The sequence below is a fragment of the Alosa pseudoharengus genome, unplaced genomic scaffold (genome assembly GCF_046254945.1).
Source record: "Alosa pseudoharengus isolate Yale_2024_CS ecotype anadromous, Long Island Sound unplaced genomic scaffold, YU_APseudo_1.1 YU_APseudo_1.1_scf_21, whole genome shotgun sequence".
In the NCBI taxonomy this organism is placed as follows: Eukaryota; Metazoa; Chordata; class Actinopteri; order Clupeiformes; family Clupeidae; genus Alosa; species Alosa pseudoharengus.
The window spans coordinates 18,190,784-18,204,202 of NW_027468674.1; the positions used below are offsets into that span (position 1 = coordinate 18,190,784).

Genomic DNA, 13,419 nt, shown 5'->3' on the forward strand with positions numbered 1-13,419 from the left:
TTCATTTAAAGCGGCTTTAAAGACTAGTAACTGAGTCACGGATGACGGACTCGGATAATAAAGACGCTACAGTGTATCACATTACACCATGAAGGTCCCATTCATCTTAAAGCCAGTTTCATTTTTCAAACCATCTCCTCAATCTGATTGCTTTTAGTCTTAAATCAATACAAAGGCCTTGGCTTGCGATTGTTTATTGCTCATAAAATGCAAACACAAGGACTTTCAAACTCATACATAAACTCAGACACTAACATATACAAACTTACATGACAATAGGAAGAAGACATAAACAACTCATACACACACTCTCTCTCCAAATCCTTACACACACACATCTCATATTACCGCAAAAAGATGGCTGCTGCCAAGAAATAAAACAAGGGGTATAAAACTGGCAGTCTTTTGTATGGGCCATAATAAGGTATTATTCTGCCAACCACAGACGCCATTGTTCTGTCCCCGTGCCTGTTAAGTGTAGGGCCTGCTACTGTATGTAATACACTCCATCATTATGATGCACAATACCAGAAATGATTCAGACGCACGACGTGCAGCGTTGTTGTCACAATGCTATGGTATGCACTTCACCCAGAAAGCGTCAAATTTGGCACTCGGAGATAGGCAGCACTGCCACCGCCGCTGCCAGGGGAATAATTTCCTGTTCGCCGAGTTTGCAGTAGGACATTTTTTCTGTGATTCACGTCTACGTGTGGTGCTGGTGTCAAGATCTGTCAGGTAACTTTACACCTGAAAGGTGTTGGAAGAGGCCTCTCAAAATAGGGCTGCTGAACGAGACACAAACTAAAGCTAAAGAGGTTAATCAAAAGGTAAATCACAGTAGTTGAACCAATAACATCACCAGAGAAGCCACATGTCCTGTGATGAACCTGCCCTGTGAAACTCCCTGCCGTAGATGCTGCCATTACTTCAAGATAAATTGTACTTATTTGGACGTAAAACTGTGCTCTCCTTGAAATGGCTACAGTAATGTTGCTTTGAGAGAGACAGAGAGCTACAGTCAATATTCTATTAAGGACATTTACAATTGAGTCAATAGAGAGAAAGGGGGAAAAAGAAATAGACATGACAAAAGAAAGAAGGCAGAAAGAAAGAAGGAAAGAAAGAAAGAAAGAAAGAAAGAAAGAAAGAAAGAAAAGCACTGTGGGAGAGACATGGTGAGTTCTGTTTTGGTGGTGATAACAAGGCAGAAATGTACGGGAACAACCCAGGCAGATTATTTAAACTCAACCTGACACAGGTGGGACAACAACTTCCAGCCGCCATGGGTGTGCATTCCAGATGTGGGTGTATCAGTGGCATTATACCTCCAAAGCCCTCGCAATACATCATCTCACAGGCAAACACATATCACTGTCTCTGCTGAAGCACTCATTGTGCAAAAGTAGTTTATACTCATGCACTGCATTGTGATTGTGTTTCAACAGAAATTAAGCTCTTGCTTGACTCTCCTAAGCATTACAATATGCAGCACAGCAAGAGACAAACTATAGTGAAATGTGACATACATGAGCATGGGAATGAATGCAGTATTATTAGAAACTTTTATACAAATCCAAAAGCCTCTGGAAGGTGGCTCCGCAACAACAATATAGAATGTAGAAGTAAGAAAGATGGGAAATAAAAGAGACTAACAAAGCGCAGAGCGCACTCAACCCAAATTGAACTCATCTTAGGGTGCGAAATAAGAAAAATAAAAACTATGATAAGGGAGGAAGACACACTCTTAAGCGTATACTATTGCTGAATTTATTGGAAGTGCAACAATAGAAGCATGCATCTCCAGTCTCATCAAGAGTATACATTTGAGTCTGTGTGTGTGTGTGAGTGTGTTTGTGTGTGTGTGTGTTTACCTCTATTCGAGTGAAAGATACAACACAGAATATGAGATCGATGGAGTGAGAGAGGGAGAGAGAGATAGAGGGCGAGAGGGAGTGAGAGAGGGAGAGAGAGATAGAGGGCGGGAAGGGAGTGAGATGGATGGTGTTTGAGGGCAGGGGACAGGGTCAGGTGTGCGGTGAAAAGTGACGGGCGACTCACCGAGAACACGTAGCTCTGCTGCTCTTCACGGTCCACGGGCTTGAGCAGCGTCAGGTGGCGGGCAATCCCCTGCGGGGTCACCGCGAAGATGCTGCCGTAGCTGCCCAGAGAGATCTGCACCATGGGGTCCCTGGTCTAACGGGCAAACAGGAGGCAAAAAGGACACGTCACTGTCAACATGAACAAGGCAGGAGGGAAATAAAATAACATGAACAGGTAAGACAGGAAAGGAGGGAATCCAAACTCATGTTCAAGTTGCAGCACTTTGTAGAAGAGTTTAACAAAAGCAGAACACAGACGAAGAACATGCCATGGTAAAGGATAGTAAATGTGACCGGTACGTTTTTATTCAAAGCGACTTGTAACAGCAGGTTGGCATGTCAATCCCAGGCCGACAGATAACGTTGCTCCATCACACCCACAATGAATGTTTATGACTGTCTGTATGCTGTTGACAATAGGCTATTATAAGGACACAAAGTGATTCTGACAATATCTTATCCTCGGGGAACGCAGTCACCCATAAAAGGGCTTCTAGACAGTAAGGCACTGAAAAGAGTTCTCCAGCAGAATTACTGTGATCAGAGAGGACTAGGTGCCATTCATTTCCATAGTAGTAAAGAGGTCCTTTTGCCCTCCTAAAGGAACCTCTAATACGTAGATATTGAACAACCCACTTATTTGATGTCACTCTGAAACATTTAACTCTTGTCCCCCACCCCCCACCCCTGGCTTTCAGAGGCTTTGTGTTGTGTAAAACACAAAATGTACAGCACTTGAAATGTCTAACGGAGGAAAACGTTTAGCTATAACCATCAACATTCAAGACAGGATATGGTGGTTTGGCTTGACATGGAGGAACAGGATGTACACTGATTTTGGGGGAAATAATCGTCAGTGAACAGGTAACCAGTAGCATCTTGGTTACTTTTACTCTTGAAGGTTTTGTTAGATTTTAATGCCATCAAATTTATATGTTTGTTTGTTTTTGTTTACTGTATGTCTCTTTGGTCAGTCTATAGATGGCTGAGTTGGACTGAGTAGTAAGCACTTATATATGAATACATTCTCTGGCTGATGCAACAATTAATCTGAGTGCAGAAGTTAATCCTTAATTGAGGACCAAAGTGAAACTGGGAGGATTTCACAGTTTTACTGCCCCAACCCCCTGTGTTCTCAAGAAATGAAAAGCTGAAAAAAAACACCTCAACACTTCAAAGCCATACCCACTAGGCTACAAGAACACACATGCACGCACGCACACACACACACACACACACACACACACACACACACACACACGCACACGCACACGCACACGCACATGCACACGCACACGCACACGCATACGCACACACACACATACACACACACACACACACACACACACACACACACACACACACACACACACACAGAAATAAGTAAGCAAAGCCTGGAAACCATGCTAAAGAAACAAAACAAATCGAATAATTGAAAAGAATCAGCACAGCAGCATAAGGACAAGCAAGGAAGGGGAAAAATAGAGAGAGAGAGAGAGAGAAAGAGAAAGAAGGAAAGAAAGAGTGAAACAAAAACAAGCACTTCACTTCAAATTACACACTTCCCTCTGAATACCTACAGGCGTAGCATTAACCGTGAGCTGAAGTCAGGAGAGAAAACATATGGCTTGTTATGGTGGATTATTCTCTTAAATGCTGACTTGCTCAGTGACTGATTTGGTGGCTACGCTGCAGCGCCTGGCAAAGCTGTAATGCAATAACGCAATTTCGCAGTAAGATCAAATAAAAAAAAACATAATTAAGAAACAAAACAAAACAAAATGTCCATAATGATAGATAAACTAATCAAGACTTCACGCAGATGCTGCCTGATTGTTTGGGCAAAGCTATTATTGTCTGTTCAAGGTCATCTGATTGAGTTCAGCATTCACAGGCCTTGATGGTTGTGTCAGTGATCGTTTGCTTCAGTAATGAGGTTATGTAGATTGGACAGGGATGTGACAGTCTGACAGAATTATTGTTACACTCACTGAATGGCTGATTCCCTTTGTCTTGCAGAAACATCGTCAGAAGAAATGCATTGGGTAAAAGAAATTCTGAATTCTGAATTCTGGAAATGTTTCTTGAGACTACTAGCAATAACTACAGGTTTTAGTACATGGTATTTTTCTGCAATCTCTCACACAAGGGAAAGCTGCACCATTGTCAAATATGAGCGATTAAAATCTGCCAGTATGGAAGAGATGACTATTCACACATCCACACACTGGTTTCTCCATGCTCTCCAACTGTCACAGCTCTATTACATGAATCTTTCATTATCATCCAATCATGCTCCTCCTTTATGTGATGTCATCTTCTGAGTGCAAATGAAACTCATGAAAAAGAAAAAAAAGAAACGAGAAAAGATGAGGACGAAAGAAAGAAAGAAAGGCTGTCCGTTCCTACCTTTTCCATGTCATTATCGAGGGCGACGATGGCAAGCGGGGCTGTGAGATTGGCGTTGTCGGAGACGGTGGTGCCCACGGTTGCTGATTCGCTGATAAAGCCATGGTACACGGGCCTCTGGAAGTAGGGCGCCTGATTATTCTCATCAAGCACCTCAATGTGTAAATTAGCGAAGGCTGGTAGCGGGTGTCCATTGTCCTGCTCAGCCTGTGAGAAGGAGGGAGAGAGAGAGAGAGAGCAAGAGAGAGAGAGAGAAGAGAGAGAGAAGAGAGAGTTGAGAGAAGAGAGAGAGTTGAGAGGTTAAAGAGGATGAATTAAACATAAGCAGGGATCTTTCAGACATCTTGAAGGAACTGCACAAGGAGCTAACAGTGTGTCTAATTCTTGTGATCTGGTTATACAATCATAGGCTGGTGTCGTCTTTGCTATGACTTTGGGCTGACACGTTCTTGACCAGACCATGTTTTTTTATGAATGTGCCCTAAACTGAAATAGAATGTGCCCTACTTTAAATATTCATTCCAAATAGTTTCCTTTACAGCCAAGGCACTTTCGAACTAGGGATGCACGATATATCGGCGGCCGATATATTATTAGCCGATAAGTGAAAAATATTTTTTAAAGTCCTAATATAGGCCTACGTAAGGTCCGTCTGGCTACACTGAGCAAGCCTACTTGAGCTTGGTTAGCTATACTTTTTCCTCAATATAATGTCAGCGGTGTGAATGTATTTCACCACTCTAACAAAATCTGTGGATATGAGTTAATTTGGGAATCTGTGCATCTCAAAATCCTCTCGTGAATGATCCGCCATTTAACCTTAACAGAGCGGAGCTCAGCCCTATCTAGGTATTATTACCTAGAAATATGCTAACCATTCGTGCTTCAGTTCCAGACAGGTCATCATAATAAGTTATTAAAACCTTCGGGGCTAACGCCTTTCATTTCTGCTGCAGCAGGTTGTGCGCAACAGAGTAGACGGACATAAGATACAGTCTGAGGAGTTGCAGCTTTATTCAGTTACCCGCAGTTAAAAACTAAACCTAAGTTTCCCTCACAAACTCTGATTTGGTCGCTATACTGTAGCTTATTCCAAGCTGAGCCGTTTATGAGCGTTTAGTCCTAAATGAAAACGATTCAAACTTATAAGTACTGTATGCCTATGTTCAGTAAAGTTGAGAAAGCCTGCCATTATTAAACATACTACTGTTGATACTGATACTTGGTGTGTCACACTGTTCACACTGGGCGGTGGTAGCCTAGTAGTTAAGGAGCTGGGCTAGTAGCCTAAAAAGCTGTGGGTTCAATTCCTGGCTTCCACCGTTGTGCCCTTGAGTAAGGCACTTAACCCTGAGTGGGTTTTTGTCTGGGGACAATGTAATCCCTTGTAATATAATTGACATATGTTAGTCACTTTGGATGAAAACTGTCTGCTAAATGAATAAAGGTAAATGTAAACTATACCCACAGAATACAATAAGGATATAATAGAACTATCTTTACTTGACTGAAATCTTACACCACTATGAAAATAGAGAGTCTTTGTGCAAGCTAAAAATTATGTCCTGAAAGTTACAATGGGTTTATATTGTATTTACTGTGACATGTTTTGGCTTACACTAGGGTATTCACACACTGATGGCAATACACTCTGAAACTCTGGAGACCTAGCTGTGAATGGATGTCAAATTTCAGTTAACTGTACTAAACAGATTCTATGGTCCTTAACTTGTTTGGTGAGCTGTAAGATGGCATTGAGCCAATACATCGTTCCCTCTTGGCCACCTGTTTGCTTTTGACTGCTGTCAGTTCAAAACAAAAAACGCAGAACCTAATTCATTACTCATTCACAAAGTTTGCCTTCCGCCAATAAAAAATGTATGTCAGGCCTTGTGAATTGGCAAACAATGTGACAATCAGCAAAGCAATTAGCTGTGTGACTAAAGAGAGGTCACTGTTTTTCAATATACTACCAATGGACTACCAATGGAATGCACAGGTTGACTTAGAAAATCAAACTTTGCCAATAGTGTAGTTGGTTTTCTACCCATGAATGTACATTTACATGTATTTAATTAGCTGACACATTTATCCAAAGTGTCTTACAAATGGACTGACAGGTGAACCACAGTGCAAATGGACCATACACAATAATGCACCCAATTTTGTTTTCACTGTGCAAGATGCTGGACATATCAATGAGCGTTCAGAAATGACAAAAACATCTTGAATTAAATAGTAATTGCTCAACCACTCTTTTGACACAGATAACAACTTAAGTAACATTCTCTTCATAGTGGGCATCCTTGGAGAGGAATGCATCATAAAATCTGATTCTCATTTGAGAATGCCTTATATAGGATTTTAAGATTATCGGGGCGAATATTGGGTGCAACAGCAAATACTATTCAGTTAAGTTGCAATTCCACCAGAATTTTGTGAACAGCCATATTACAGATCAGGTGATAGCACACACAACACATATCTCTGGTCCTGATCTACACATTGCCTGACTTAAACTGACATACACAAACATGCTATGAATGCAGGGACATAGAATGGCCCTATGTTTACATTGAATTATATTTGGGTCACAACTTTATGGCCATGAGAGACTGAATGAGACTTTCTCTGACCAGTATGTCATCACTTTATACTTCACAGATGAAAGCCCTAGCATGATTAAAAAAAAGCACTTCGTCCATGAACTTACACTCACATCAGCTGTATTCAGTACAAAGTACAAGGGGAGAGTACAGTTAGTTAATGGCAGTTCCATGCATTCCTCTCTTACAATGACTCAGCACAAAAAAAAGCCCTTTGTGCTACTGACAGCCTATTTCCCATGTGAGATGTTACAACCTGAATGTGAAAGTGTAAATATGAGTGGCACCATCTATTTCCACCTCTCTCCAAAACCACACGCTTGCAGTGCCCTATGGAGTTCCTTTCCTTTTCCATTCTTCCTTTTCTTGTCTTTGGGTTTAAATTGAATCCTGACAGGTGTACTGCAGGGTGAAAAAAAGATAACTCTGCAAAAGATTAATAAGAACCAAGCTGTGAGCGTTTCACTGTCTTCATCAAAATCAATTCCATTCATGCAGAGAATTAATACTGCATCGTTATAACCCTCTTGCAAAGTCAAAAGCTGTTTGGCAAGTACTCATGACAATGGAAAAAACAAAACACTTTCTGATTCTGATTTACAGTTACACATTCTCGTTGCAAGCTACTTAAAGCACATATAAAGTATATACTCCTGTGGCACTAAAGCTCCAAAAGAACTGCCTTCCTCTCTCAACAACACTTTAGAAACCTTGCTACGACAAGCATACACACGCTAGTCCACCAAATATCTTAAAATGGGCAACGTTCCAAAGTAACGATAGTAACTCTCTCAAGCGGTCTAAAGAATCATACTGGACTTGTTCAAGATGGTAATAATACACTGGCTTTCCTAGGGCATTACAGCTGCTCAACTTAATCTGCAGTGCGGAAGGTGATGCAGCTTTTTAGGTCATAAGTGCCACACTTCCCCACCCCTCCACCCCAAATATCTTGATCCCAATCCTAATCTAATGCAGTGAAGGCCCAATTTCTCCCAGCAGCCTGTATCTGAAGTAATTAACTTCCCTGTCTCCAGGGACGTGTCCTTGCTAAACCGAGGGGGAAAAAAGTAACTAGTATGAAGATTAGAGTGGAGCTAGGCATTCAAGTGCAATGAAGGATGAGCGTCACCACTTTTTACAAGCGCTAAGGGACGCTATGGAATGGATTACAGAGCCCACCGAACTGAAGCGCTCCCGTTGTGATGCTGTGTCTCGTCTTACTGGTCTTGCTTACTATTTTTTTTTTGCAAACCACATTGTTTTTTTTTTATCTCAAATGCAACGTGTCTTGCGTCATAAAGAGCCTCAGAAAATCTCAACCTTACACGCATTCAAACACCAACATCAAAAGATGTATGATACCAACAGATCTACTGAAAAAAAGAAATGCATGGTGTCACAAAATGGAAAACGATTAAATTATCTAAATAAAAAAAACAACAGCAAACAATGAACAGCACAGTTTGAAAGAGAGTGAGACTGAGGGAGAGGTAGAGATAGTGAGAGAGACTACAGGACAGAGAGAGGAAGAGAGAGAGGAAGAGAGAGAGGAAGAGAGAACTGAGTGAGTGCAGGAGAGAGGGAGAGAGAGAGAGCAAGAGAGAACCGAGATGAACTCCTGTAGAAGCCTGGTTTGTTTCCTTTTCCTTTCTGCGATCTCTCTCTCTCTCTCTCTCTCTCTCTCTCTCTCTCTCTCTCTCTCTCTCTCTCTCTCTCTCTCTCTCTCTTTCTCTCTCTCCCCAAGTCTACCTTTGCCCTGCCGACAGGTCTGACAACTTGACAAGCCGCTGTCACAATGGGACTGAGCTCACCTCGGCAAGTGCTGCGCAAACCTGATAGGAAAGCAGCGCGAGAGCAAGAGCAAGAGCGAGAGCAAAAGCGCGCGCGAGAGAGAGAGTCTTCCTCACGCCGGTCTTCCCAAAGGCCAGGCCTGGAGTGCTGCCCGTCTCCCGCCGCCTCCTCCTCCCGCCTCCTCTCGCTCCCTCAGATCTGTCTCTCGAGGTCCTCTCATGTGCTTCGGCACCGAGGGGATCTGAGGGCCGCTCTTTGCTTCGCTCCAGGAGAGTTTGGATTGTGTTTTTGGGCGCTCCGCTCTCTTCGCCCTCTTCTCCCTCGGCGTAGACGAGGGGAGGAAGTTGTTGTCTTGGGTTTACGAGGGGGAGGGGGGGGAACCCGCATCTGATAAAGAGTTCAGATGACGATAATGTGTAGCTCAATTAAAGCCTCATGGTGTTTTGATGACAGATGGGGCCCCTCTGGTGGTGGAATTGGTCCCCTTCAAGGGTCAGTGGCAGTGAAACTTGCTCTGAGCTGGCGAAAAGTTTTCTCGGCGAATTAAAAACAAATTAGCGTAATAGCTGGGATTTTGGGCAGAGGGGCAAGTCAGTGTCTAAAGCTGTCGGAAATCTCGGAGGAATGAAAAAGGAAACATTCCCCCTCACAACCGTTGCATACTGAGTGGAGAGAGATGCTCAGGGATGCCTTTGCTGTTTTAGAACTGCAATTAGCAACACTGACTAATGGGGGCACAGGCTATTCTGATGGTGTCTGTGTGTGTGTGTGTGTGTGTGTGTGTGTGTGTGTGTGTGTGTCAGTCTGGCTGTGTATTTGTGTATGTGCAAATGACGTATATGTATGTGTGTATGTTTATGTGTTTGTTTATTTGCCTACACTTTATTTGTACCACCATTCAATATCCACCTATCTGTACCACAATCACTTCTTGGGTTACGTGTGTGTGTGTGTGCGTGCGTGCGTGCGTGCGTGTGTGCGTGAGTGTGTGTGTGTGTATATGATTATGTGTGTGTGAGTGTGTGTTTGTGTTTGTGTGTGTGTTTAAGTGATGAGTGAGTGAGTGAGTGTGTGTGTGTGTGTGTGTGTGTGTGTGTGAGTGAGTGAGCGCGTGTGTGTGTGTGTGTGTGTGAGAGAGTGTGTGTGTGTGTGTGTGAGTGAGTGTGTGTGTGTGTGTGTGTGTGTGTGTGTGTGTGTGTGTGTGTGTGTGTGAGTGAGTGAGTGAGCGCGTGTGTGTGTGTGTGTATGTGTGTGTGTGTGTGTGTGTGTGTGTGTGTGTGTGTGTGTGTGTGTGTGTGTGTGTGTGTGTGAGTTAGTGTGTGTGTGTGTGTGTGTGTGTGTGTGTGTGTGTGTGTGTGAGTGAGTGAGTGAGTGTGTGTGTGCATTCAGTCTTTGCCCTTGATGCCACTGTTGAACTGCCACTTCTTGCGCTGCAGTAGTATGCTGTGTGTGTCTGCGTGTCTGACCCTCCCCCTCCCCCCCCCCACCCCCCCGCCCCCCATGCCACCATTCAGTCACATCGGTGTCTGCCCCTCCCCCCCGCCCCCCATGCCACCATTCAGTCACATCGGTGTCTGCGTCCCCCACCACCCAGCCTGCTTGTCAGAGAAGAATCTGTCCAATATGTGCCACCTAGGGGCTCAGCAGCGTGACAGTCACTAAGATGGAGAGAGGGGGGGGGGGGGGAGGGGGGAGGGGGGGGGGGACCAGGATAGGGGACGGGAGAGAGGCAGACCCGCCATCTCACCCACACCTTCCCCTTCCTCTCTCTCGCCGTCTCCCGCTCCCGCCACCGAAGGGGAAAATCACTCGTGCGGTGATGGTGTCCATGGAGCCGCTGAGCCTGCTGTAAAAGCCCTGCGTTCCAGCGCCGTGAAGAGCCATTCCGCATAATGTAACGTGCCCAATGAACAGCCGCAGCGGATTCTTACCGCCATACACCACAGACATGGGCCATATCTTTACAGCAGCATTTTTTAGTCATTTCAAGTGCCATCATTCTACCATCATTTGTACTGTATGCCTTAAAATAAGACTGCGTAAAAAGTTTATCAAATGTCCTTATTGATGGCCTGTGCATTGTCTAGTTCAATATCCTGTGTATTATCTGTGACTGTGGCATTGTACTTCAAATCTTCTGCCACTTAAAGCAACGTAGAACATTAGATAGTGCATTGAGCTGACTTATGAGACACACAGAAGAGTGAGTGGCCTATACATCATTGGTCGCTTCTGTAATAAGACCCTTCTGCTTGATGCTGTGTTCCAAACACCACGCTGTCTGGATCCGAGCCACTATATCGATCTTCAGTGTGAAAGTCACAGCTTCCTCCTCCTCTCCCACACCCTCTCTCTCTCTCTCTCTCTCTCTCTCTCTCTCTCTCTCTCTCTCTCTCTCTCTCTCTCTCTCTCTCTCCTTGATGGACAACCAGGAAGCTGTAGGAAGCGGAGTGACTCATTGGCTGGGGTTGGCGGTTGGTATGGCGCGAGAGAGCCGGCAGCGTGGCAAATGTTCTTCATGGATCATCAGACGGGGGCCCCTTTGAAGCTCGCTGGGAGACACCCGTCCTGTTCTGCCGTGGTGTTACTGCCGCAGGACCCAACTGGGCACAGTAGGTGTAGCTGCAGGCAAAATCTATACTTCTCTCTCATGCTGTTCTCTATTTCTCTCTCTCTCTCTCTCTCTTTCTTTCTCACGCTTGCTCTCTCTCTGCTTTGAGCTCAATCTCTTTCTCTCTTTTTAACTCACACTCACCCTCTCACACACATGGGTCTTCTACTTTCTCTCTCACTCCCTCATTCTCACATTCTTTAAAGGGACACCAGGCAAGCCTGATGCTATTTCTCTACGAAACTCCCCCTCGCTCGGTCTGAAGCTCTTTTCCTTTTCTTTGCGTCTTCCGTCAAGGGTTTTCGCTGCTTCTTCGCCGGCTCTGCCATTATACACACATTTGCAACAATCTCTAGCGTTTCGTTAGCCTGCCTCTGTGCTGTAAACTGATCCTGCTTCGGTCGGCGGGTAGGATACACCGAACTTGCAAGTGGGATATTCTTCCTACAGGCAGTAGGGGCGGGCGAGAGAGCCTTCATTCGCCCCGTAGTAAGTCATTTAACCATATACCTACTTACAAAGATGATTAATTAACACGAAAACGTTGCCTGGTGTCCCTTTAACTCAATCTATCGGTCTCTCTTACTATTTGCGCTCTCTCTCTCTCTCTCTCTTTCTTTCTATTTCACTTTCCCTCTTTCTCCCAGACTCTCCAATTTCTTTCTGGCCTAATCGCTATGATGACGCTATTTTCATGCTCTGTCCTTCCGTCCTTCTCTCTCTCTCTCTCTCTCTCTCTCTCTCTCTCTCTCTCTCTCTCTCTCTCTCTCTCTCTCTCTCTCTCTCTAACTACCTCTCTCATGTCCCTGTCTCATCTATCTCTTTTTCTCCCACAATCACCACCATTTCTCTCACACTCATTTTCACTCACTCTGACACACACACTCACTCGCGCACCCTCTGATTGAAACACTCCACTTACAAGACCATTCCAGATGGTAAAATGATTGCCATTACCTTGATGACCAGGTCAAATTTGTGGTTGAGGTCTCTGCTGATAGGCTGCAGAAGATACAGCTCCGCCGTGGTTCGATTCAATGCGAAATACTTAGCATACGACTCTGGCTTGCCTAAAGAAGAAACAAAAGGACAAGCAATATGTGAGCATCACAGTTTGCTGCATTCGCAGTGCAGTTACAAGTATGCAGCGCAGTTTGTTTTTTATAGAGGGGTTTTTAAGTACCGCTAATGCAGACAAAAACACTGCTCTCGACAGAAAATGTGGGATTAGAAGCATTTGAAGGGTCATTACACTTCGGCACAAAGTTCATCGATAACACACTGCTCCCGGTAATGTGTTCCTTCAGCGTGCGCTCAGGAACGACAGGGTGCAGCACGACGCCTGCCAACGCTGTGACAGTTTGAACGAAGTCCCAATTAGCATCCTGAGGCTTGGCCCAGGCATCTCCATCAGTCAGAATTCCTCTCAGCTGTTGCCTATGCAATAGGAATATGTGTGTGGATATATGTTTTGGAGTGAATCATTGTGGATTTGTTTAAAGCACCACGCATGTCAGCATCAAGGTCTTTCACTGACAAGCATTGGATAAACAACGGATTTGATTGAGCGCCACTGACAAAAATAGAATTGAATCGCAATCGACACAGTGGCAGCGGCAAAGGGTTGACGCAGGGGTGCAGGTTTGTATTGAAAACAATGGCAAGTGATGTAATCGTACCTTGAAAGCGGAGTGGGCCACACTCATGTTGGCACCTATGAGGCCTTTAGAGCAACCTATACAGCAAAGTAGATGTACCGCAAAGCGGTACAAAATATGACCGCCGATCAGTCCAAATAAGAGGTTTGGTCACTGGTGCCAACTTTGGGTTAACATAGGAGGCAATTCGAAGTTGGAAGATAGAGCCTTGTATAGCCAAATCACTCTTCTTATCAATT

General features: G+C 44.4%; 1 protein-coding gene across 1 annotated transcript in view; it reads right to left on the reverse strand.

Annotated features, from left to right (window-relative positions):
* The window catches only part of pcdh15b (protocadherin-related 15b), a 194,881-nt gene that overhangs the window by 110,212 nt on the left and 71,250 nt on the right, over positions 1-13,419 (reverse strand). Inside the window, exons 10-12 of the mRNA XM_076298738.1 lie at positions 12,480-12,592; positions 4,512-4,718; positions 2,062-2,196 (exon numbers count right to left, since the gene is read on the reverse strand). Coding sequence (XP_076154853.1) covers positions 2,062-2,196; positions 4,512-4,718; positions 12,480-12,592 — 455 coding nt within the window. The remainder of the gene's footprint in view (positions 1-2,061; positions 2,197-4,511; positions 4,719-12,479; positions 12,593-13,419) is intronic.